At 40.7% G+C, this 21,958-nt stretch overlaps 1 protein-coding gene across 2 annotated transcripts in view; it reads left to right on the top strand.

The window, feature by feature from the left end:
- PSD3 (pleckstrin and Sec7 domain containing 3) overlaps positions 1 to 21,958 on the top strand; it is a 492,789-nt gene that overhangs the window by 454,966 nt on the left and 15,865 nt on the right. For both annotated transcript variants that reach the window (XM_010363497.2, XM_030937734.1), the window contains one exon: positions 7,615 to 7,758. In XM_010363497.2, coding sequence (XP_010361799.1) covers positions 7,615 to 7,758 — 144 coding nt within the window. The remainder of the gene's footprint in view (positions 1 to 7,614; positions 7,759 to 21,958) is intronic.

Here is a 21,958-nt window from a genome sequence, read left to right as displayed (position 1 = left end):
AATAAAATTCTGTTCAGCTACTGTTTACAGAAGATCCTGTATAGCAAGTACTATGTTACTATGTTAGATTTTGTGGGCATTATAAAAATAGGTGAGACAATGACCTTGGCCCTCAACTTCTGAGAGCTTAAGGTATTTGTTAATGTTAGGCAGGTAATGTCTATAAACCAAAAGCTGCCACATACTGTCTCTCTGCTCAACACTTCACTGGATGCTGGAGGATTTAAGAGAAGGAAAAAAGTGACCTGTTTTGCCTTTCTAAGAGTTTGTAATCGGGAAAGGAGATAAAACTCACACACAGGTCAGGGTGTATTTTGTGCTAAGCATATGAGATAGACATTTAAGTGCTGCAGTAATGCAGAAGAGGAAGAGATGGTGCAATGTGCAATAACACAGGTTTTGTTTTGTTTTTCTTTTTATTTTTCTTTATCTAGACAGAATCTCACTCTGTCACCCAGGGTGGAGTGCAGTGGCGTGATATTGGCTCACTGCAACCTCTGCCTCCTGGGTTCAGGCAGTTCTCCTGCCTCAGCCTGCTGAGCAGCTGGAATTACAGGCTCATGCCACCACACCCAGTTAATTTTTGTATTTTTAGTGGAAACAGGGTTTTGCCATGTTGGCCAGGCTGGTCTCGAACTCCTGACCTTCAGTGATCCGCCTCAGCCTCCCAAAGTGCTGGGATTACAGGTATGACTCACCAGGCCCAGCCTGTAACACAGGTTTTGAGTGGAATTTGGAGCAAGGTGAGTAACCCTTAGTCTAGCCTGCACGTTTGAGAGCTATAGCAGAGGAGACCCAGCAGCAGTGGAGTTCACCAAGAGCTGTGAAAAGCTGAGTTCAGGATTGATCTGTCAAGTAAGAGAATGTGCTGAAGCTATGTTGTTAGCAGCCCTTTGGATTTCAGAAGGCTGTTCCGAGGTGACTTGATGATAGAAGTTGGGAGAATGTGGCTTCTGCCACTCTGTCCTTGTGTCTGAACTGGAGCAACTGCTTGAATTCTCTGGATCTCCATCTTCTCTAAGACAAAGAGGGTAGAAAGGACAGTGGCCAGGTTCTCTTCCACCATAGAACATTGAGGATTCTGTATCCCACAGCTTGAAGGAAAAGACTGGTGGCAGCCACTGTGGCTGTTCCCTCTTCTTACTCCCAGCACCCAGCACAGTGCTTGCTGTGGTGGGCGCTCGGTGAGGTTCAAGGATGGATAAATGGATAAACGTGTTCTCTGTTCCCCAGTTCTTTCTGCCTTCTCTCTCATTCTTCCTCCTTTCCCTCTTGGAGCCATCTGCATTTCTATTTTCTTATTTCCTTTCAGTTTTCACAGCTGTTCTCTCATCCGTCTCTCCATGATAAGTACTATGTAAGTCTTATACTTGGTATAAAAAGATAAAAAACTGATTTCTGGCCCTTGATCCTGGGCTTTGCATCAGGGGAGAAGGACTGTAACTCCAGGTCAGCCCTTGACTCACACTGCAATATCTTCAACAGCCAAGTTGCCTGTTCCCATTGCCTCATCAGTTAAACAATACTGTCTTCACAGAGATGAAATTAGAGCTTAATATGTTAAGGGAAAATATGAAGTTTTTCTCAAAACCCAAGTACTGTATAAATAGGAAAAAATGAAATACTTTTTAACAATTTTAATTGACCATATCATAATTATATGTATTTCCACGTGTTTTGCTATATCACTTTCTTATGGTAAGAACAGTTAAATTCTACTCTTTGAGCAAGTTTGAAATACACAGTGCATTATTATTAACTCTAGCCGCCATGATACACAATAGAACTTACTCCTCCTGTCTGACGTTTTTCGTCCTTTGACCAGCATCCCCCCAGTCTTTCGCCCCCAGCCTCTGGTAACCACCATTCTCCTTATTTCTATGAGTTCAACTGTTTTAGATTCTATATATGAGATCATCCACTATCTGTCTTTCTGTGCCTGACTTACTTCACTTAGCAAAATGTCATCCAGGTTTGTCCATGTTGTCGCAAATGACAGAATTTCCTCTTTTTTCAGGCTGAATAAGTAATATTCCATTGTGTATATATACCACATTTTCCTTATCCATTTGTCAAAGGACACTTAGCTCTCTTCTAGATCTTAGCTATTGTGAATGATGCTGCAGCCAAGAGCTGTTCCCTCTTCTTGTAGAAGATACGGCATGGTCTCACCATGAGAATGCCACATCTTTTTGAGATACTGATTTCATTTCTTTGGCTACATACTCACAAGTGGGACTGCTAGATTATCTGGTAATTCCATTTTTAGTTTTTTGAGGAGCTTTCATACAGTTTTCCAAATTTTCCTCACAGCATTTGTGAGAACAAATGTTGTATCCTCACATGACAGAAGACAGAGGAGCAAAAAAGGGCCTGACCTAGATCCCTCCAGCACTTTGATGAAGACACTAATCCCTTCATGAGGGACTCAATCACTTTCCAGAAGGCACCGTCTCTTACTACTGCACAATGAGGATTAGATTTCAATGTGAAGTTTGAAGGGGATACAGTGAAACCGTAGCAAAGTCCTTTGCCCATTTTTTAATCGCTCCGTTTTCTTGCTATTGTGTTGTTTGAGTTCCTTATATACTTTGGGTATTAGCCCCTAATCTGAGTAAATGAAATCCTAAGTGACTTCAAAAACTTGCCTTTTAGATAAAATGTTATTGTGTATATTATGAAAGGTCTTAATGATTTAAATCTATTGGCATATAACTACAACAACAAGTTTTCTTGTATCTAGTAGTTTCAATTTAATTTTTTTCTAATTGTCACTTCCTAGCTTAAAACAATTTTATGAGTTTGTTCTATTTTCTATCTCCCTGCCTTTTCTTTGTCAGATATAATATTTTTCTGCCATTTCTGAAATCTCTTTTGCTAGTATTGTCTTATAAAAACAGTATGTATGCATCCCTAAAGAATTGTAAAAGCAAAGACAAAAGCAGGGGAGGGAAGCAAATTCCTACTTTATCTTTCTTCATCATGTCTATGACAAATGTAATTGTCCTGAGTCTGAGAATATGATAGCTCCATGGCTGCATCCTCTCTCTCCCTTTGTTTTTTACTGTGTGTGTGTGTGTGTGTGTGTGTGCGCGCGTGTGTGTGTGTGTGTGTAAAATTTGTATCTTTCTTGCCATGGGATTCTAGCACTGGAATAATTTGCATGGTCAAGCTATGTCCATAAGAGCCACTTGGCATTTTTATTTCACTGTTCAAAATGGACAGATTTAAGGAAATGTGATTTTAAAATGCTTTATTTTGAGTTTACTTTATTGACTCCTGCCCTATGAAGGCAATGAAATAGTCATGAAGCATTTCTCATTGAACATCAGCACTTCTTCGATTAGTTCCTTCATAAAAATACACCCTAAATGACTAGCCCTTTATGCTACTGTAGAAACAAGTTTATGAAACATAGCTTGGTAACAATGAACAAACCCTGGCAAGTACTGGTATGGGGAGGAAAGTGAAAAACATAAGGTGTTGTGCATATTGTCATTCTAGCCTGTACTCCTCATTAAAATAAGTAGAAATTGGGATTTATTCAACAGAAAAAGAGGCATTTGAATATTCAAGATTCGAAAGCCTAAATCTAAAGCTTTTAGAAGTAGCAAACATCTAAAAGCATATTTGCATAGATCCAAAGTAAAAAAAATAGAAGTTTGTAAATTCTTTTACCAAATTACCTAAAATCTTATTTTTTAAAAAAATAAACTGGATTCGGCCGGGCGCGGGGGCTCAAGTCTGTAATCCCAGCACTTTGGGAGGCCGACATGGGTGGATCGCGAGGTCAGGAGATCGAGACCATCCAGGCTAACACGGTGAAACCCCGTCTCTACTAAAAAATATAAAAAACTAGCCGGGCGAGGTGGCGGGCGCCTGTAGTCCCAGCTACTCCGGAGGCTGAGGCAGGAGAATGGCGTGAACCCGGGAGGCGGAGCTTGCAGTGAGCTGAGATCCAGCCACTGCACTCCAGCCTGGGCAACAGAGCGAGACTCTGTCTCAAAAAATAAAAAAAAAAATAAATAAACTGGATTCTATTATTGGATTCTAATTATTTCTTAACCAAAAATATAAAGAGTTTGGTTTCTTAACATACATTATAAATACCTGTTGTAGTGATACAAATCTATTTTTTCAAAGGCAAACAACCGAATAGGAAAATGGGTCCGGTAATTCACAGAAGAGGAAATCCAGTAAACCTATGAACAAAACCTCATCCTCGCTCATATTCAGGGAAATGTAAATTCAAATCACGGTGGTTTATTTCTTACCTATGAAATTAGCAAAAATTTACAAGTATAATAACATGACGTTTTGACAAGGACGTAAAAGAAAGAGAAATTTCAGACCTGCTGTGGAAATGTAAACAGATAAAAACACTTTAGAAAACAGTCATCTTAAAGATGTGCATATTCTAAGACCCAGAACTGCCAACTCTTGGTGACACACTATAGAAAAACCCTTGTTCAGATTCCCTAGGAGACGTGTAAGAATGTCTGTTGCAACATTATTTATAACAGGGAAAAAAATAATCCCAAAACAGGAAACCTGAAAACAAACTAAATATCCTTAAACAAAATTGTAATGTGTCCTGCAATGGGGTACTACACAATGATTAAAAGACAGGAACTAGAGCATACATGTAGATAAATCTTAAAAACATGTTCTGTAAAAAAAAAGTTTAAAAAGAAAGCCTTTCATTAGTTTTTATATAAAGTGTAAAACCTCGAGAATACACTTCTGGTTTTGTTTTATTTTTTTGACATAGAGTCTTGCTCTGTCACCCAGGCTGGAGTGCAGTGGCGTGATCTCGGCTCACTGCAACCTCCACCCCCCAGGTTCAAGTGATTCTCCTGCCTCAGCCTCCTGAGTAGGTGGGATTACAAGCATGTGCTACCACGCCTGGCTGATTTTTGTATTTTTAGTAGAGACAGGGTTTCACCATGTTAGTGAGGCTGATCTCTAACTCCTGACCTTGTGATTCGCCTGCCTCAGCCTCCCAAAGTGCTGGGATTACAGGCATGAGTCACTGAGCACCCGGCTACACTTCTGCATTTTTATGGTTATATACCTTTATATATGAATAACAGTGAAAAGGAATGAGATGAGCACGTACATGTGCAGATAATTTCAATTTATTTATATTTTATTTCTTAATTTTTCTTAAATTCCTATGTTAGATATGTGTTTCTTATGTATCATTCAATATGACTTTTTATATAACTGAAATTTTTTTAGAAAAGAAGGAAAATACTTCATGCTTTTATTTTTGGAAGTAGTCTAGTCACTAAATAGCATTTGTCAGGAAGTCTATTAGGTAATTTACAATTGCAGTAAATACACAAAGGAAAACAACTTGGAAAGAAATAAAAACTTTCGATATAGTTTGTCTTAGCTCAGGCTACCATAACAAAATACTGTAGATTGGGTGACTTCAATAGCAGACATCTATTTTCTCACAGTTCTAGAGGCTGGAAATCCAAGATCAGGGTGCCAGCAGAGTTGATGTCTGGTGAGGGCTCTCCCCTAGGGCTGTGGATGGCTGTGATGGCCTTCCCTTGGTACTTGCATACAGTGTCTCCTCTTATAAGGGCACTAATCCTGTTGGATATATGCCCCACTCTTATAACCTCATTTAACCATTATTACTTAGGAATCCCATTTTCAAGTACAGCTACACTGAAGGTTAATTTTGAGTGGACATATTCAATCCATAACATAGTTGATAGTCCCCTTGGGTGAAAGTAATAGCTGAGTAAGAAGTTGTAAATAAAAGCTACCTGAAGCATTTTTGACATTCAGCATTATCAGTACACAAATAATAGGTTTGGAGTTGTAGACTCCTTTCTAAAATCTCAAAATAGGTTTCTTTTCTCCTTCTTCCTTTTCTGGGACTTCTCAGAGTGTTTCATTTTGTTTTGTTATAGCTGACGTTTAGAAATGAATCTTGTCACTTTTAGATCACTCCACGTGTTCGTGCCACCTTTCTTGTTCATTTTTCCATTCGTGTACTCTGCTTTTTACTTGTCATTGTTTTCTTCTATTTTGATGGTTTCTGACTTGGAGTTTGTTTTTGTTGTTTGGCTTTTAATTATTACAAAAGTCACTAAGATATTATATGTGATACTCATAATTTCTGGACATCTTTTTTTAATTTATGATAATGTTATATAATCTTAATATGGTGTCCATAGTTATTCATTTTCTGGTTTTGTAAAAAATTACTCCCCTCATTCTACAAGATTTTTGTATTCTGCAATTACGTTGGTGTTATATGAAATACATTTATCACCTAATTTAATGAGATTTGTTTCATTTGCCTTCACCCATTTATCTTATTGTACGTGTGAAATTTGGATAATTTGCATGTGAAACTAGAACAGTAAGGAGTCATACATTTTCAAGAATGCAAGAGAATTCCAAGAATGTTTTTAAAATGCTGGCAGAAGGTTCAGCAACATATCTTTCTAGGTAGCCTATTGCTAAGGTGATATAAATGGTACCCTTAGAATGGAAGTCCTTTGACGCAGGATCAACCATATTGCATTGGTACGTGGTACCTATAATAATGCTATTAAGGCAGTAATTGCTAAATAGGTAGATACAGTTTAATTGATTTGCTGCTTTGAGTCAATAAAGTTGAAGGAACTAAACTCTGCTGCTTTGGAGAGAAGCAAGATAGCTGCATTTTTTAGAATATCATCTGATAAACTTCAGAGAAGAAATATTTCTTCATAGCTCTGCTTCTTTCAAAAAGGAAAAAAAAACTATGCACACGTACAATCCATTCCCTGTGATGGATGAGAAAGCTGGCCGCATTGCTGAGTGGGCATGAAATGGGGAAGCCAAGGTGTGCAGCTTCCATGCTAGGTGCGTAACTGTTCAGCTGGTGACACGCCTGTCAGGATATCTCTTAAGGCCTGGTCCCCACTCGGGGCAGTTACACCTGATAAGGAGCTCCGAAGCCATTTGGTTTTATGACAAGGGACCTAGTTAAAGAGGTTGGCCTTGATTGCCATCCTGGGAAGGAATATAGGAAATATGCGGACACCGGCGGGAGAAAGCTGGAAGGATGTGGCAGCAGAGGCACATTGGGCTGTTTTAGTGAGTTAAAGTCATTCAGCACAAGGGATTTTTTTTTTAAATATGCTGTGCTTCACCGTGTGAGCCAGGATAGTCTTGGTCTCCTGACCTCGTGATCCGCCCGTCTCGGCCTCCCAAAGAAACCCCATCTCGGCCGGGCGCGGTGGCTCAAGCCTGTAATCCCAGCACTTTGGGAGGCCGAGACGGGCGGATCACGAGGTCAGGAGATCGAGACCATCCTGGCTAACACGGTGAAACCCCGTCTCTACTAAAAAAAATACAAAAAGCTAGCCGGGCGAGGTGGCGGGCGCCTGTAGTCCCAGCTACTCGGGAGGCTGAGGCAGGAGAATGGCATGAACCCGGGAGGCGGAGCTTGCAGTGAGCTGAGATCCGGCCACTGCACTCCAGCCTGGGCGACAGAGCAAGACTCCGTCTCAAAAAAAAAAAAAAGAAAAGAAAAGAAAAAATGCTGTGCTTTGTTACTGACTTGCTTTTTTGAACACTAAATGGCATCACGATTTCCTGCAGGAGGAGCAACTGAAGTCACATGAAAGTAAGCTGAAGCAGATCACCACCGAGCTGGCCGAGCACCGCTCATATCCCCCCGACAAGAAGGTCAAAGCCAAGGACGTCGATGAGTACAAACTGAAAGACCACTATCTGGAGTTTGAGGTGTGTTGCACCCAAATGTTAGTAAATGCTGATTTCTGAGTTATCTTAGGATCTGTCCGTGAGGCGGTATCTCTTTGCAGTTACTGTCACTGAGAGAGGCGTGCCTTGCCCCTGGCTCTAATTTGGGAGCTCCTGGCAAGGTCAAAGTGGTCCCTCTTGTTTGTGATTCTGTTTAAGTGCCAAACAAACATCAAAGAGTAACTGCCAGTTTATACACTTAAAAGCAAATAGCCTGACTGGTTGGAATAGTGTGCGCCCGCTGTGAGGGGAAGAAAAAGCGCAGTAGAGGGACATGCCAGGGTAGACAGCTGCTTTCTGTGTCCCTGCGTCTCTTCCGGCAGAATCAGAGTCAAAAAAAGCACTAGGGAGGAAATGAGTGGCAGAGGGATGTGAGGCATCAGCTTTTCCCTGCACATTCTTGCTGTTCGGCAACAACGTGCATTTTTCTTCTTGCCACCCACTGCCCTTCAGAAGGGGGCTGATAAATTAAGTTGTGGCCCATCCATCTATGCAGTGAGTGTGCTTATTAAAAAGAATGGTAAGGATCCATATGCTCTGGCATAGAAAAGTGTAAAATTTGGCCGGGCGCGGTGGCTCAAGCTTGTAATCCCAGCACTTTGGGAGGCCGAGACTGGTGGATCACGAGGTCAGGAGATCGAGAGCATCCTGGCTAACACGGTGAAACCCCGTCTCTACTAAAAAATACAAGAACCTAGCTGGGCGAGGTGGCGGGCGCCTGTAGTCCCAGCTACTTGGGAGGCTGAGGCAGGAGAATGGCGTGAACCCGAGAGGCGGAACTTGCAGTGAGCTGAGATCCAGCCACTGCCCTCCAGCCTGGGCGACACAGCGAGACTCCGTCTCAAAAACACACACACACACACACACAAAAGAAAAGCGTAAAATTTAAACACACATTGAAAACAGTGTATTTCCAAATCTTTCCGTGGCTCACTTTTCTTCCAAATTAATGTCAGGGTTAGACCGCCTTAGCCTCTACCTTCAGACATTTAAAGTGTTTTTTTTTTTTTTAATGTAGGTAGCATGCAATACAAAATAAAAAGAATTAATTATTTTGACTAATTTGACCTTTTTTGTTTTTGTTTTTTCTGTTGGGTGTGCTGAATCTGCCTTTAGCCGTTCTTGTTCACCGTAGCTCTGATCCCTTTTACTTCTCATCATTCCTCTCCTTTGTTTTCATCTTACCATCTCATTTCCTCCTCAGGCTTGAAATGTAAAATCTGCTAAGTGTCCACATCCTAGTGGTCAGTCTTTGCGGCGTCTCACACCAGTGCCTTCCTTGCGTTGCTTTATAACCACTTCCTCTGCTGAGTCCTGGCTTTCTCCTCTCTCACTCTGCCCTCCTTTCTTCAGTTCATCCTAAATCCTTTGGCCAGTTGTTTTTCTGAGGTTCAACCCAGATGACTGCATTCCTCTGCTCAACAGCTGCCTACAGCTTCCCCCATTCCCCTCCCCTAATTACATCCTGAAGAAAGTCTCGGTTCTTTCATTGGGGAGGATTTGGCATCTCCACCTTTCCACGACCTCCGTCTTTCCCGCACGGGCCTCCCTACGTTAGTCACATTTCTGCCCACTCTCCCCAAACACACGTTTATACCTTTGTTCACTTACTTTCTTCTGCCTCGAATGCTCTTGCTGTCATCTTCTTTTCTGAAAGTCCTATTCGTCTTTTGAGGTACAGTCCAAATTCCTCCTATGAAAAACCTGATCTAGATATACTAGCTGGGATTCATCTGTTACAGTACTTGCCACAATTTGTTTAAGGTCAAGTTATTTTCACCTGTCTTTGTACCTGTAGTGGATTCCATAATGCCTCCCCCTACCCAAAACTATGATCCTGAGTTCATTTCCAGCCCTTGCTCTACGTGTGCTTGCTGAGTTGGATACAGTTTCATAGAAGCCTTAAAAAGTCTCTGAGTTATAATATTTCTGTTATCAAATGTAGCATTTGATTCAAAAAATGGCACTTCCACTACAGATCCAGGTACTAGTTTTCTTCATGGTGAAGCAAATCCTTGCTCTGAGCAGAGAATTATACTAAGAGAAATATTTATTTTGGTAAAGGTGAAAGTTTCTTAGCAAAAACTGTAGAAGTCTTACCAGCAGAAGACTTGAAAAATTTCAAAAAATAAATAAATGAAGAAACCAACAACAAAAAGCTAGGCAGCTCATCTTTCCCCAGGCTTGTTCATTCTTGGGAAATGGGGGTTCTCAAAAAGCCATTATTATTCTTCACACTTCTGGAGTGGCTTTAAGCCATAGGCTCTTTTTGTTTCACACACGCTAATTAAATTTCCCAACACCTCAGTCCCAGCTTCCAGCACTCAGCAACTCACTGGAGCCTTTGATGCCAAAGGGGGAAGAGCGTGTCCCCGGGAGGTGGGGGGTGGCTGCAAGGCCATGGAAAGGTTGCCATAGCTAGGAGCCCTCCCTGCTTTTGAGTCTACAGCACTACCTCTTTTCTGAAAATGGAACCCACCAAGAGCCAGCATTTTCAATCTCTTACGTGAAGTTAGACCAGGCTTTGCAGGGATTAAGTCTTGCTTTCATCAAATCGTCACCTCAGCGAGCTTGCAGACTGCATTCCAGGACTCATTAAAATCAGAGCCATATGCTAATATGTCAGGCAGGTTGGCTTGTCTGTCAAGCTCCTTCACCTGTGTCTATCAGAAAGGCGCAAGGATACCTGACTTGGTACAGCTGATATTTATGTCATGAAATAGGGAAAATTTCAGCTGTCATCTAAAAAGGGTTTTGTAAAAGTAGTGCTTTTTAAAAAGTGAACAATTGTTTTTCAGTAATTTAAATTAACATTGAAGTCGTATATCAGATAGAGTCCACTTTGCTAGTATTGCAGCCACCAGAATTTGTCTCTTGTGAGTGCTTGCAGAGGGTCTTTGGACAACATCCTTTGCTTCATAAGCAGTATTTCCTGAATAGGCAATATGTTGAGTTATTGACCATTTTTCCCAGCTTCTAGGACACTGACTAATTGATGCACATTTGGTGACAACATGCATGAAATTTTATTATTGTATATAAAAGATAACATCAGAGGAAGTAATTCTCTGAGAAACCTTAGTATTCATTATTTTAACAGCACCAGAAGCTCCCATGAACACAAACCTGGTGTGTGTTCTCACCCAGGTGAGAGCAGACAGCAGTGTCTGCAGTTCAGTGGGAGCCCACAGATGGGCAGTGACAGGAAGAGGGACTTAAATCACCAGGGAAGATCGCAGGCATGAATGGGTGCTCTCACCTCCTCCTATGGTGGGTCCTCCTCAGGGCCTCCCTTGGTTTCAGAGCAATTCTTAACAATTTTCACAAGTCTTCGTATGGAAAAAACACTTTTATTCTGGCAGAATATTAAGCTGTTAGTAATAACACCAGGAGTGTTCCTAATTTATGCATTTCCATTGTTTAAATCCCAGGTTGCTTTGAGTACAAACAGTGCTTCATGGTGAGCCAAATTTACCACTCTTTCTATGCCTTAGAAACTGTCCAAACTCTGACAGTAAATAATTAGAAATTCTGGTAAATGCATAGGTTCAGGGTTTAAGAAAAAATCTACAGAGAGCAAGGAAGCTTCCATCTTAGCCTGTTAGAAAGAAGATTCACTTTTACTTACAGCAGCAAACTTGACTCAGAATGGGCTCTCTCCATTGACTGAACTCTAAGGTGAAACCAGCGAACTTGACTCAAAGTGGGCTCTCACCATTGACTGAACTCGAAGGTGAAAGCAGCAAACTTGACTCAGGATGGGCCCTCACCATTGACTGAACTCTAAGGTGAAAGCAGCAAATTAGACTCAGAATGGGCCCTCACCATTGACTGAACTCTAAGGTGAAAGCAGCAAATTTGACTCAGAATGGGCTCTCGCCATTGACTGCACTCTAAGGGAAGACATGTCTTGTTTTCGACTGAATCGGTAACCTCCAAGCTGTGGCTCGAAATCTAATCTTACTTATGAAAGAGCCTTTAAGCATGACAAGTCTACATTGAGAAACTCACCATCATTTCCCAATTTCAAGAGATAAGTATCAGAAATAGCCACATTTCCTTATAAATTAACTTTTCTCTGTTTTATTCAGTTCCCATTTTACTGAAAAATATTTAATTGATCCCTGTGCTTCTGGTATATTGGGAAACAGATCAAGTTCTGGGGCAGATGGATGTTTTGTGTCAGATGTAAAATTTTACAAGGCTCCAAACAAAGCACAGTTGGTTGAGCTGTTCTGGAAAACACCTGGGCCCCTTAAGACACAGAACCATTAAAGAAATTCCCTTGACAGCAGTGCAGTTGGCGCTCATGTTTCGATTTTGTGTTTCTTCAGCTTTAGAAACAACAACTAGAAGAAGATGATGCTGTTTATTTCAAGATACTTTTCCTACAACATTTAAGATGTTACAGATGTTAACATAATCCTTAAGTTGAGCTGGACCTGAGTAGGGAGAGGAAGAAGATACCACATCCCAAGTCTATTAAAACCATGACTGGGCTGCAAGGGATTTACTACAGAGGAATTGCAGAAGGTCGGGTTAGTAGCTGGCTTTCAGGTGGTTGTAAAACAAGGTAGAAAACCAGCCGACACAATGCCAGTGAATTTTATGTTGCCAGCCCACCTAATGTCAGCGTGTTTTCTTTGGCCAAGCTAATGTTGTATTTGTTTTAATTGTAATTTAAATACGTTTAGGAAAGACAAGCCTTGTCCTTCCCACCATTCCCTGTTATTAATATATTACATCTGATAGCTTTCTACAGTTTGTGTCATTGCTCTGGTCCCTGAAGGCTTTTGAGTTTGCAAACCCTGTACTAGAGGCTGCAGCCAATTTTATATGCATTAAGTATTAGTTAGATCTTTGAACATGGGCTTGGAATTAATAGTCCGTCCCTTCAGGCTCGGAAGGAAGATACTTCCCCGGTGTATGTGTTTTCAGGTTCCAATCCAGCAGGAAAAAAAAGAGAATGTCCACTTCCCTCATGACTGAAACCAAAGACTTAGAATAAAGGTCATTTGACTTAATGGACTTGAATTCAGCTGAATACCCACTCCTGAATTGCAACCCAGAGTAGCATATGCTTATGGCTTAAGACAGTTAGGGCCCACACCAACCACATGGCTGGGAAATTCAATTTTAGAAACAACAAATGTCCACTATAACAAAACTTATAAATTTCTTGGGACAGAATATTTTCTTAAAAATCTAGGACATTCTTGAAGCATGATGCACCTTTTTCTGAATTTCTAATTCTTGGTGATGTTTACAACAGCCTGATTCCTTCCAAAATTGATATCTTTGCAAAAAAAAAAAAAAATCCATTCACAGTCATTAGGAAAGCCCAAAACCATTCATATCTGGAAGCACGGATAATACAAATTTCAAGTTGTAAACCTTTCGTTTTACTGTTGGGTGTCATGTTGCGTAGTGAGTAGTGGTGGGTGATTTATTTCCTTTTGAGCACATTTTCTGGTTGTGATCCTAGCCTTATTCCTCAGATTGTTTATTTGTATTTGTCAACATTGGGCAGTAATTTTTCACGTTAGGGGCCATAATCTAGATCACTTTTCCTTTCACAGGAGCAATGCAGAGGCATATCTCAATACAGTGCCATCTGTCACAAGGCAAACCCACCCTCCAAAACAAAATTTTCTAGCTATTAAGCTACAAGAAGTCTGGATCATAAAAGTGCAAAGATAACCATTATTTCCTTGTTCTTCCTAGTGAAGGCAAGGGAGAAATTCTGTTAACCTACTTAAAGAAGATCAATAGCAAAAGTCTCAATCTTAGTAAGTCACTCTAGCCTGGAATCAAATGCTGTCTCCTTCACAGAAGACACGACAAAGGTGATTATATGTCTGGATCTGAGGAACTGAGATAGTGTAGGTTAATAGACTTCTTGGGGAAATTTAAGACTTTTCTTTTTTTCGTGGGATGCTAAGTACAGATGGTTCCCAAATTAAGATGATTTGACTTACAATTTTTTGACTTGATGCTTGTACAAAAGTGGCATGCTTTGAGTACAGTATTTAGTATATTACATGAGGTGTTCAATATTTTATTATAAAATAGGCTTTGGGTTAGATAATTTTGCCCGACTGGAAGTTAACATAAATGTTCTGAGCACATTTAAGGTAGGCTGGGCTAAGTTACAATGTTCAATAGGTTAGGTGGTGTGAATGTATTTTTGACTTAGGATATTTTCAACTTAGAATGGGTTTATTGGGATATAACCCTATCACAAGTCAAAGAGATTCTGTATTACAATCATGAATCAAAAGCTAGAGATGTAAGATCAACAGTTTATACCCTGAGTCCAGTTAATAATACAGACGTGATCGTTGCCTTGTCATTTGGAGATGCATTTTGTATTACATAATGAGAGAGGACTAAGAGCTCTGAATTTTAATCTTTAAATGATAACAGCTGTGTTTGAAGAGAAGCGGAGCCTAGTAACAGAATTCTTTGAGCCACAGTTTTAGTAGATGATTGCAGAGAATTAGGGCCATACCTGAGAAGGAATAATAAGCATGTGATCTGAAATGACTCCCTGTCCTTAAATCCCTCCTTCATCAGTCGTTTACTGGATGCCTGAAACACCTGCTCTGATAAGGGTCACTCTTTTGGGCTAAGGTATTATCTGCAGGAAAAGGACAAGTAAGCTGAGAGATAAAATCATAAAATTTGAAAAAGGACTAGATTGAGAATCCATGTTAGTCTTGTCATTGGTGTATGTGGCATGATGTTATCCTTCGTGAACCTCAGTTTCCTGGTTATAGAAATGAGATGGGATTAGGTGAATTAGCTGATGAGGTCCATTCCAACTCTATATTTTCAGGAGAATGACAGATTAACACCAATTTGCTTTGGATTATGTCACCTTCACAAAGATTTCTAAGAGTGTTAAACATAGAACAAAAATATTTCAGTTCAGGAATGTCAGGTGATATAGACCAGTTCCTTTCATTTGAAGTAAATGTAAACCACCTATATGTGAATTTAAATTTTCTAGCAGCTACATTTAAAAATGGAAAGAAACAGGTAAATAGAGTGACTTCAGCAAGATGGCAGAATAGGAGCTTTCCGTTGTCATCTTCCTGCAGAAGCATTGATTTAGACAGATATCCACAGACAAGAGTACATTTGTGGAAGTCCATGAGTCCAGTGGAGAAGTTTCAGCACACCATTAGATTATAAAATCTGAGGATAGAGCCAGGCACAGTGGCTCACGCCTGTAATGCCAGCACTTTGGGAGGCCGAGGTGAGTGGATCAGCTGAGGTCAGGAGTTCAAGACCAGTCTGACCAACATGGTGAAACCCCATCTCTATTAAAAATACAAAGAAACCCCATCTCTATTACAAATACAAAATTAGCCAGGTGTCGTGGCATATGCCTGTAATCCCAGCTACTTTGGAGGCTGAGGCAGGAGAATCACTTGAACCCAGGAGGCGGAGGTTGCAGTGAGCTGAGATCATGCTATTGCACTCGAGCCTGGGGAATAAGAGCAAAACTCTGTCTCAAAAAAAAAAAAAAAAAAATCTAAGAATAGACAGAATAATAAGTAGAAGAAGAACAGTTTCACTTTACCTATGCCCCCCCACCTCAAGGCAGAAAGGTCACTGCCAGGAGAGCCCCCTGCCACCACAACCTTCAGTTTCTTCCGCTGGAGAAAGTGGGAGTGTAATGAGTGAGTGTCTGACTCCCCAAGACATGCAGGATGCTGCCTAAAAGACCAAACTGTTTCCCGCCCCACTCAGAATATTAAGGCAATCAGCACAGCTGAATGGTTGAGAAAGATTGAAAGCAGGGAAGAGAGACCATGGAGGCTTCTAACTGCTCTGTAGACCTCCATCAGAAAGTTCTCCCCAAGCTGCATGAGTTGCCTCACCTACAGACCCCTTCCCCGAGCTGGTCCACAGGCACTCCAAATGCTCCATGAACCTCACACCCGCATGCCCACCCCAAGCCAGCTCCCAATGCATGTACAAATCATCTCTCATACAGTCATTGAGCTCAACTCTATGGGATTCAGAGAGGGCACACAAATTTGAGCATTACAGGACACTGGCCTAGGGCATGCAAATGGGAGGCTCTCAGCATTCAGTCTTGCAGGATCAAGAGAACACGTACAATGTAAGAATTACCCACTAATTGGAATGAGAAGTATAGAGTCTATAGACATGTCCATAGGAAAAGGTCTGAGAGAGCCTCAAAATCCCTAGCTCAGCTATTTGGAGAAAGTATTTCTCACCCAAAGACAGTAAAGATTGAAGATAACTGCTTCTTCTAATGCAAAAACAGCAGTGCGAGACATTAAGTAACACAATTCTGTAAAAATCAAAAAAATACAATAATATTCTAGTAACCAGTTTCAAAGACATGAACATCTATGAGTGAGTTACCTGAAAAAGAATTCAGAATAATTATTTTAAGAAAACTCAGTAGGCCACAGAATACAAAGACAAGAATACAAGAGTTCATTGATTCCTCAATGAAATCAGGAAAACAATGCAAGAACAAAAGAAGAAGTTCAATTAAGAGAAATTATTTAACAACCCAAACAAAAATTCTGGAGCTGAAGCATATACTGAATGACACTTTAAAAATGCAATAGAAAGTGTCAACAGCAGATTTTATTATACATAAGAAAGAAGCTGTGAACTTGAACACATATCAGTTAAAAATATCTAATCAGAGGGGGAAAGAAAGGAAAAAGAATGAAAAGGAAGAAAGAAATCTACAGGATTCATGGAAAACACCATGAAGGAAGCTAATCGCTGCATCATAGATGGTAATAAGGGGAAGAGAGGGAATGTGGCAGCAAGCATTTAAAGAACACTTATTTAAAGACTGAATACTTCCCAAATCTGGAGAAAGATACGAATATCCAGGTACATGAATCTCAAAGACCTCCAATCAGGTTCAACCGAAAGAGGAATTCACCAAGACATATTATAATCAAACTGTCAGAAATTAAACACAGAGTCTTGAAAGCAGGAAAGAAAAGGAGTTGAGAAGTGATGTATGCAAGATGGCTTAGACATACCTGGCACTTATGCCCCTCACAAAAACAACCAAAACTCAACTAGAGTGTCAGAGGGAAAGCATTAGAGTGCAGCAAGGGAGTGGTGAGATCCCTCTAGTGTTCAGAAGCCCAGGAAGGCAGCATAGTGCGGGTGATCGGGCACCCTGCCTCTGCCAACTCATGTTCCCTGTTGAGATTAGCTTGGAGTCAAGAGGGATTACCCTTTGAGGGGAAAAGGTGAGCAAAAGATCCCCATCAGCTTCCATTGCCACTAAAGATACCTGCAGTTCTTACTACAAGAGTATACCATAGCCATAGCAAGCCCTGAGCCTAGTTTGGGGAGCTGCCTGTAATTCACACAGCTACGTTGCTTCCGATTAGGAGCACATGTTGTGCATCCCTCACTTTACCCTCTTTATGTAAGCGGCTGCAGTATGGTACCACCTTAAAACCAGATCCACTGCTACAGTGTGTCCTGCTCTGAGGGCCAGTGGCCTCTGTGCACCTCCAATCTTGGGTCTCCACTGTCATTCCATCGAGCTTACATGGGTGGGTGCCCAGCACTAGGGCCCAGGAACAACTGCAGACTCAGATCCTGCACATGAGACAAATTTATCCCAGGCTGGCTTAATTGCTGCAAGCTCATGCCCCTGTCTAGAGAAACAGCCCAGATGACCCACCAAAGGCAGACCTGCTGTTGAGCCAGCAGAACCACCATGTTCCCTCACCTCCAGCTGGAGGTACAAGCCAGCAAATATGTCCCTGGCATCCATATCCCCGAAACATGGAGCAGTTGTAGCCTATGTAACTTAGACGTGGAATGTAAAAATCTCAAACACAAAGAAACAGAGGGTAGAAGGGTGGTCACCAGGGGTTAAGGTGGGGGTTGGAGGGAAATAAGTAGATGTTGATCAAAAGGTGCAGATGTGCAGTCGTAAGATGCGTAAGTTCTGGAGACCTAATATACAACATGGTGATTGTATTTAATAATAACGTATTATATACTTGAAATTTCCTGAGGATAATAGATCTTAAAGATTCTCAACATAATGAATACATAGATGAAACAGGTGAAATTAATAATAGTGAGATTTTTTTTTAATTTTACATAAAATGTCCAAAATATTTTACATTATTTTTTCCATACAGAATCTTCAAAAATCTAGTGTTTGTTTTACACCTACAGCATAGCTCAATCCAGTCTAGCCCCATTTGGCATGTCTCACAGCCACACATAACTTGTGACTCACTGGCTGCTTGGGTTGGAAGGTGCTTCACCAAGACAAGCTCAGAATTGGATACGGACTCGTAAGATGACCACTTATGGTACTTCCCATTTAAAGGATCACTTATACTGGAAATTCCGAAAGTTTAAAATTACTTCACGGCTGGGCACGGTGGCTCACGCCTGTAATACCAGCACTTTGGGAGGCTGAGACGGGTGGATCACCTGAGGTCAGGAGTTCGAGACCAGCCTGGCCAACATGGCGAAGTCACTTCCCTACTAAAAATACAAAATACTAGGCAGACATGGTGGCAGGCACCTGTAATCCCAGCTACTTGCTGAGGCAGGAGAATTACTTGAACCCGGGAGGTGGAGGTTGCAGTGAGCCGAGATCGCACCATTGCACCCTAGCTTGGGTGACAGAGTGAGACTCCATCTCAAAAATAAATAAATAAATAGACTACTTCAGGTCCAAAAGGAATAAGTAAATCTTGGTGATGAAATGTCTTAGGAGATCACTGGGGAAGGTAGTTTAGGTCATAGTTCCTCCTGCTACTCCTCAAATCACACTGTAAGGATTTCCTGGAAGGACTGACCCTGTCCCATTAAGCTTGGCGTTAGCCCTTCTAGACCTGTGAGTGTGACACAGAAGCTGTCATGGAAAACTCTGGGAACATGCTTCTAAGGGATACCCGGTATGACTTCAGGGAATTCCGGTACAATCAGAAGGAAAAGCAAAGTGTAAACCAAAAGATTAAGCATGTGCCTCATATTAAAATGTCACCATAACAAGCTCCCTTTTTTGTTTTAGAAGATGTAAGTTACATAGGGAAAAATTTAGTGAGTGACAAACTTTTATCCTTAGCCAAAATTTAGTAAATTTACCCAGATAGCATTACCTCTTTAACCCAGATTACTTACCTTGGGTAAGTAGAAGCTTAACCTTCTATCCTTGTGTTTCAGAGGCTACCTTTTTTTTTTTTTTTTTTTTTTTCCATTTTGCTGAACAACAAACTTGGTAATCCTGTTAATCCAATCAGGGTGTGTTTTCTTTTTTAATTTTATACTCAGCTATAGTCAAAACCATCACAAGGCCAAGCTGGGTAGGACCTTTGGGAATAGCCAGACCCAGAGGCCTTGTGGGTGGCAGATCTTCATAAGGTTGGTCTGTTTGTGGGTTGGAACCAGGCAATTTGTTTCTAGAATTTTCCACCTAGAAAATAAAACGTGTGATGATTTCTAAGTAAGCTTTGTAGACTTACAGAATGTTGATTTTAGTTTTGAAAAAGAGATGAAAAGCTGAATACTTATACAGACTGAGTTTAAAGAAAGAATTTTGAGAGCTAGAGAAATGGTGTAAAGAATTAGAGAAATCATAGTATTTTTAAATTAGTTTTCAGCAGGAATTGCATACTCTTCTTAGCAACTCACTTCTCCTCCTTCTTCTCCACAAAGATGACAGTGTTGTTATTCAAGGGTAAAAGCACCTGCTTTCTACTCCTAGTCTTGGCGACTGATTGGGCCCTGAGGAAAGGAATAGCAGGGCCTGGAGGTGGGGAGCGTCGACTGGTGGTCACTCAGCTCTCCTTCCTGTCTGAAAGGCCTGTCCAGGAAACTCCACAGGGGCAGTGAAGAGTAAAGTAGAGCTGAGTCCACAGTCAAGAGCAGGTTCCTATGAGGGCTTCATGGGGCAGGGCCTGGGAACAGAACACAGACAAATGAAGCTCTCAGAACACTTTCTGCAGACTGAGGTCTCCTGGACTGTTCTAATGCGGAGCTCTTGACTTCTTCTGATTCTATCATTATGTGAAACCGTCAGCTTTTTAATTTGTAATTTTTGAAAGAAATGAAAGCCACAGAGTTCATTTAGAGAGCAATAGAGCAGAAAGGGAAAATGAATCAAAAGAATGGAATTCACACTTTCTTTGGATTTACCAGAAAGCCATGAACACAAACTATATAAATAAAAATGTGTGGTTATTTGCTATATTTAGGCAGTAGGTTACTACTGTATTCTGAAGCCTGATACGGGAGTAGCATAGGGAGAAAAAAAAAAAAAAAAACCTGAACATTTTCTTTTTAAAAAATGTAATTTCCAGCATAACTTTCATGTAGGAACTCTGTTTTGCATGCAGTTGCTTTCTTAAGTCAGTAGGTAGTGGTGGGTAGGCCACCTGGTCAAGGAGAAAGTCTCTGCAACTTAATTCTGCCATCATCCTGTAGTACGCCAAAGGAAAATGAACAGTCCTTACTTGAATAAGCAGTTCCTTCAGAAGCTCCTTGTTTTGTTTGGTTTTTGTTTTTGTTTTTTTTTTTGGTTTATTTCTTTGTTTTCCATAGTAGAGATCCAGGAGCAAACTGTATTGCTGTGTATATGACATTATTGCTTTTCTGCTCATTTTGTCTTAAGATGACCTTTTGCCCTGTCTGCATGAGAAAATGAAATGTCAGGAGGAAATGTATTCAGGATTTGATTGCTAGAGCAGTGAGGTCTGAATGCAAATAGGAGCAGTAAGTTAAAATTGCAGCCCAGTTGTATTTTCATTCAGGTTGTTACTATCGTATTCATGTATCAGAGGTCAAAAGAAGATACTATGCTATTAAATGGGATATAAAATGATATGCAGGGCTCTGGAGAGAAACTGTTCAGTGAGATCCATGTAAATATATGTGTGGATATGATTAAACTACTTTTCAAAGAATATCAATAGTTGTAATTTTTTTCAAAACGCAATTAACATTCACCCAAGTAGCAGCTTACATGGTCTTAGACACATCAATTTTTATTTACCCCTGGTAGGCATTGATGCTAGTGAAAAGGGATTTTTTTCCCTACATATTTGGGAAGTATTTATTTATTTTTTTATTTTTTATTTTTTATTTATTTATTTATTTATTTTTTTTTTTTTTTTTTTTTTTTTTTTTGGCGGGGACGGAGTTTCTCTCTGTCACCCAGGCTGGAGTGCAGTGGCAGGATCTTGGCTCACTGCAAGCTCCACCTCCTGGGTTCAGGCCATTCTCCTGCCTCAGCCTCCCGAATAGCCGGGACTACAGGTGCCTACCACCACTCCCAGCTAATTTTTTTTTATTTTTTTTTTTTAGTGGAGACAGAGTTTTCACCGTGTTAGCCAGGATGGTCTTCATCTCCCGACCTCGTGATCTGCCTGCCTCAGCCTCCCAAAGTGCTGGGATTATAGGTGTGAGCCACCGCACCTGGCCATATTTGGGAAGTATTTTTACAGATAATTGAAGATCAGCTTAATAAATACAGAAAAAAAAAATGTTATAAGGAGGGGTCACACACCAAAGAAAGAATTTTAGTTTAGTAGACAAAGACGCCATTAAACACTTGAGTTGCCTTTGGTTCTTAGTGGTCACAAAAGACTTTATCAAAACAGCAAATTGTAATTAAAACAGAGAGCTCAGTAAATGGGCCAGGTCCAAGAAAACAGTCCGTAGATGCTTGTCAGCAAAGATTTGCCGTTGCGGTTGTATTTGGTAAAATCCCATCCCAGGTTGTTTTTCTGATAGTGGAATTATATTATGCTTATACTGCTGGAACTCTGTTTACCCTGTTGTAGCACTCCTGAGGAAGGAAGCTGAGTGTGCAACTCTGAAATTATTTAGAAATGACCTGAGAGTGAATATGCAGAGACAAAGATAAAATCTTTAATAACATAACCAAAGGTAGCAAAACTGTCCCTGAGGCACACCATTTTTTTGGAACTGTCTTTGCCCTTGTAAATGAAAGACACGTACCTGAAAGGGCTACATTACGAAGACTGAACAACCATTTGGGAGAATGAATTAAGGCGACTCTTATTAGTTAGAGGCATTGTCAACAACAGGCTACCTGATTGCAAGACTCTTCTTTTTACTGCCGCCATGCTTTCCATGGACTCATTGTTACACATCCCATCTCATTTTTAAT

Source organism: Rhinopithecus roxellana, chromosome 9 (assembly GCF_007565055.1).
Source record: "Rhinopithecus roxellana isolate Shanxi Qingling chromosome 9, ASM756505v1, whole genome shotgun sequence".
Lineage (NCBI taxonomy): Eukaryota > Metazoa > Chordata > Mammalia > Primates > Cercopithecidae > Rhinopithecus > Rhinopithecus roxellana.
This window is presented reverse-complemented; position numbering and strand designations above follow the sequence as displayed.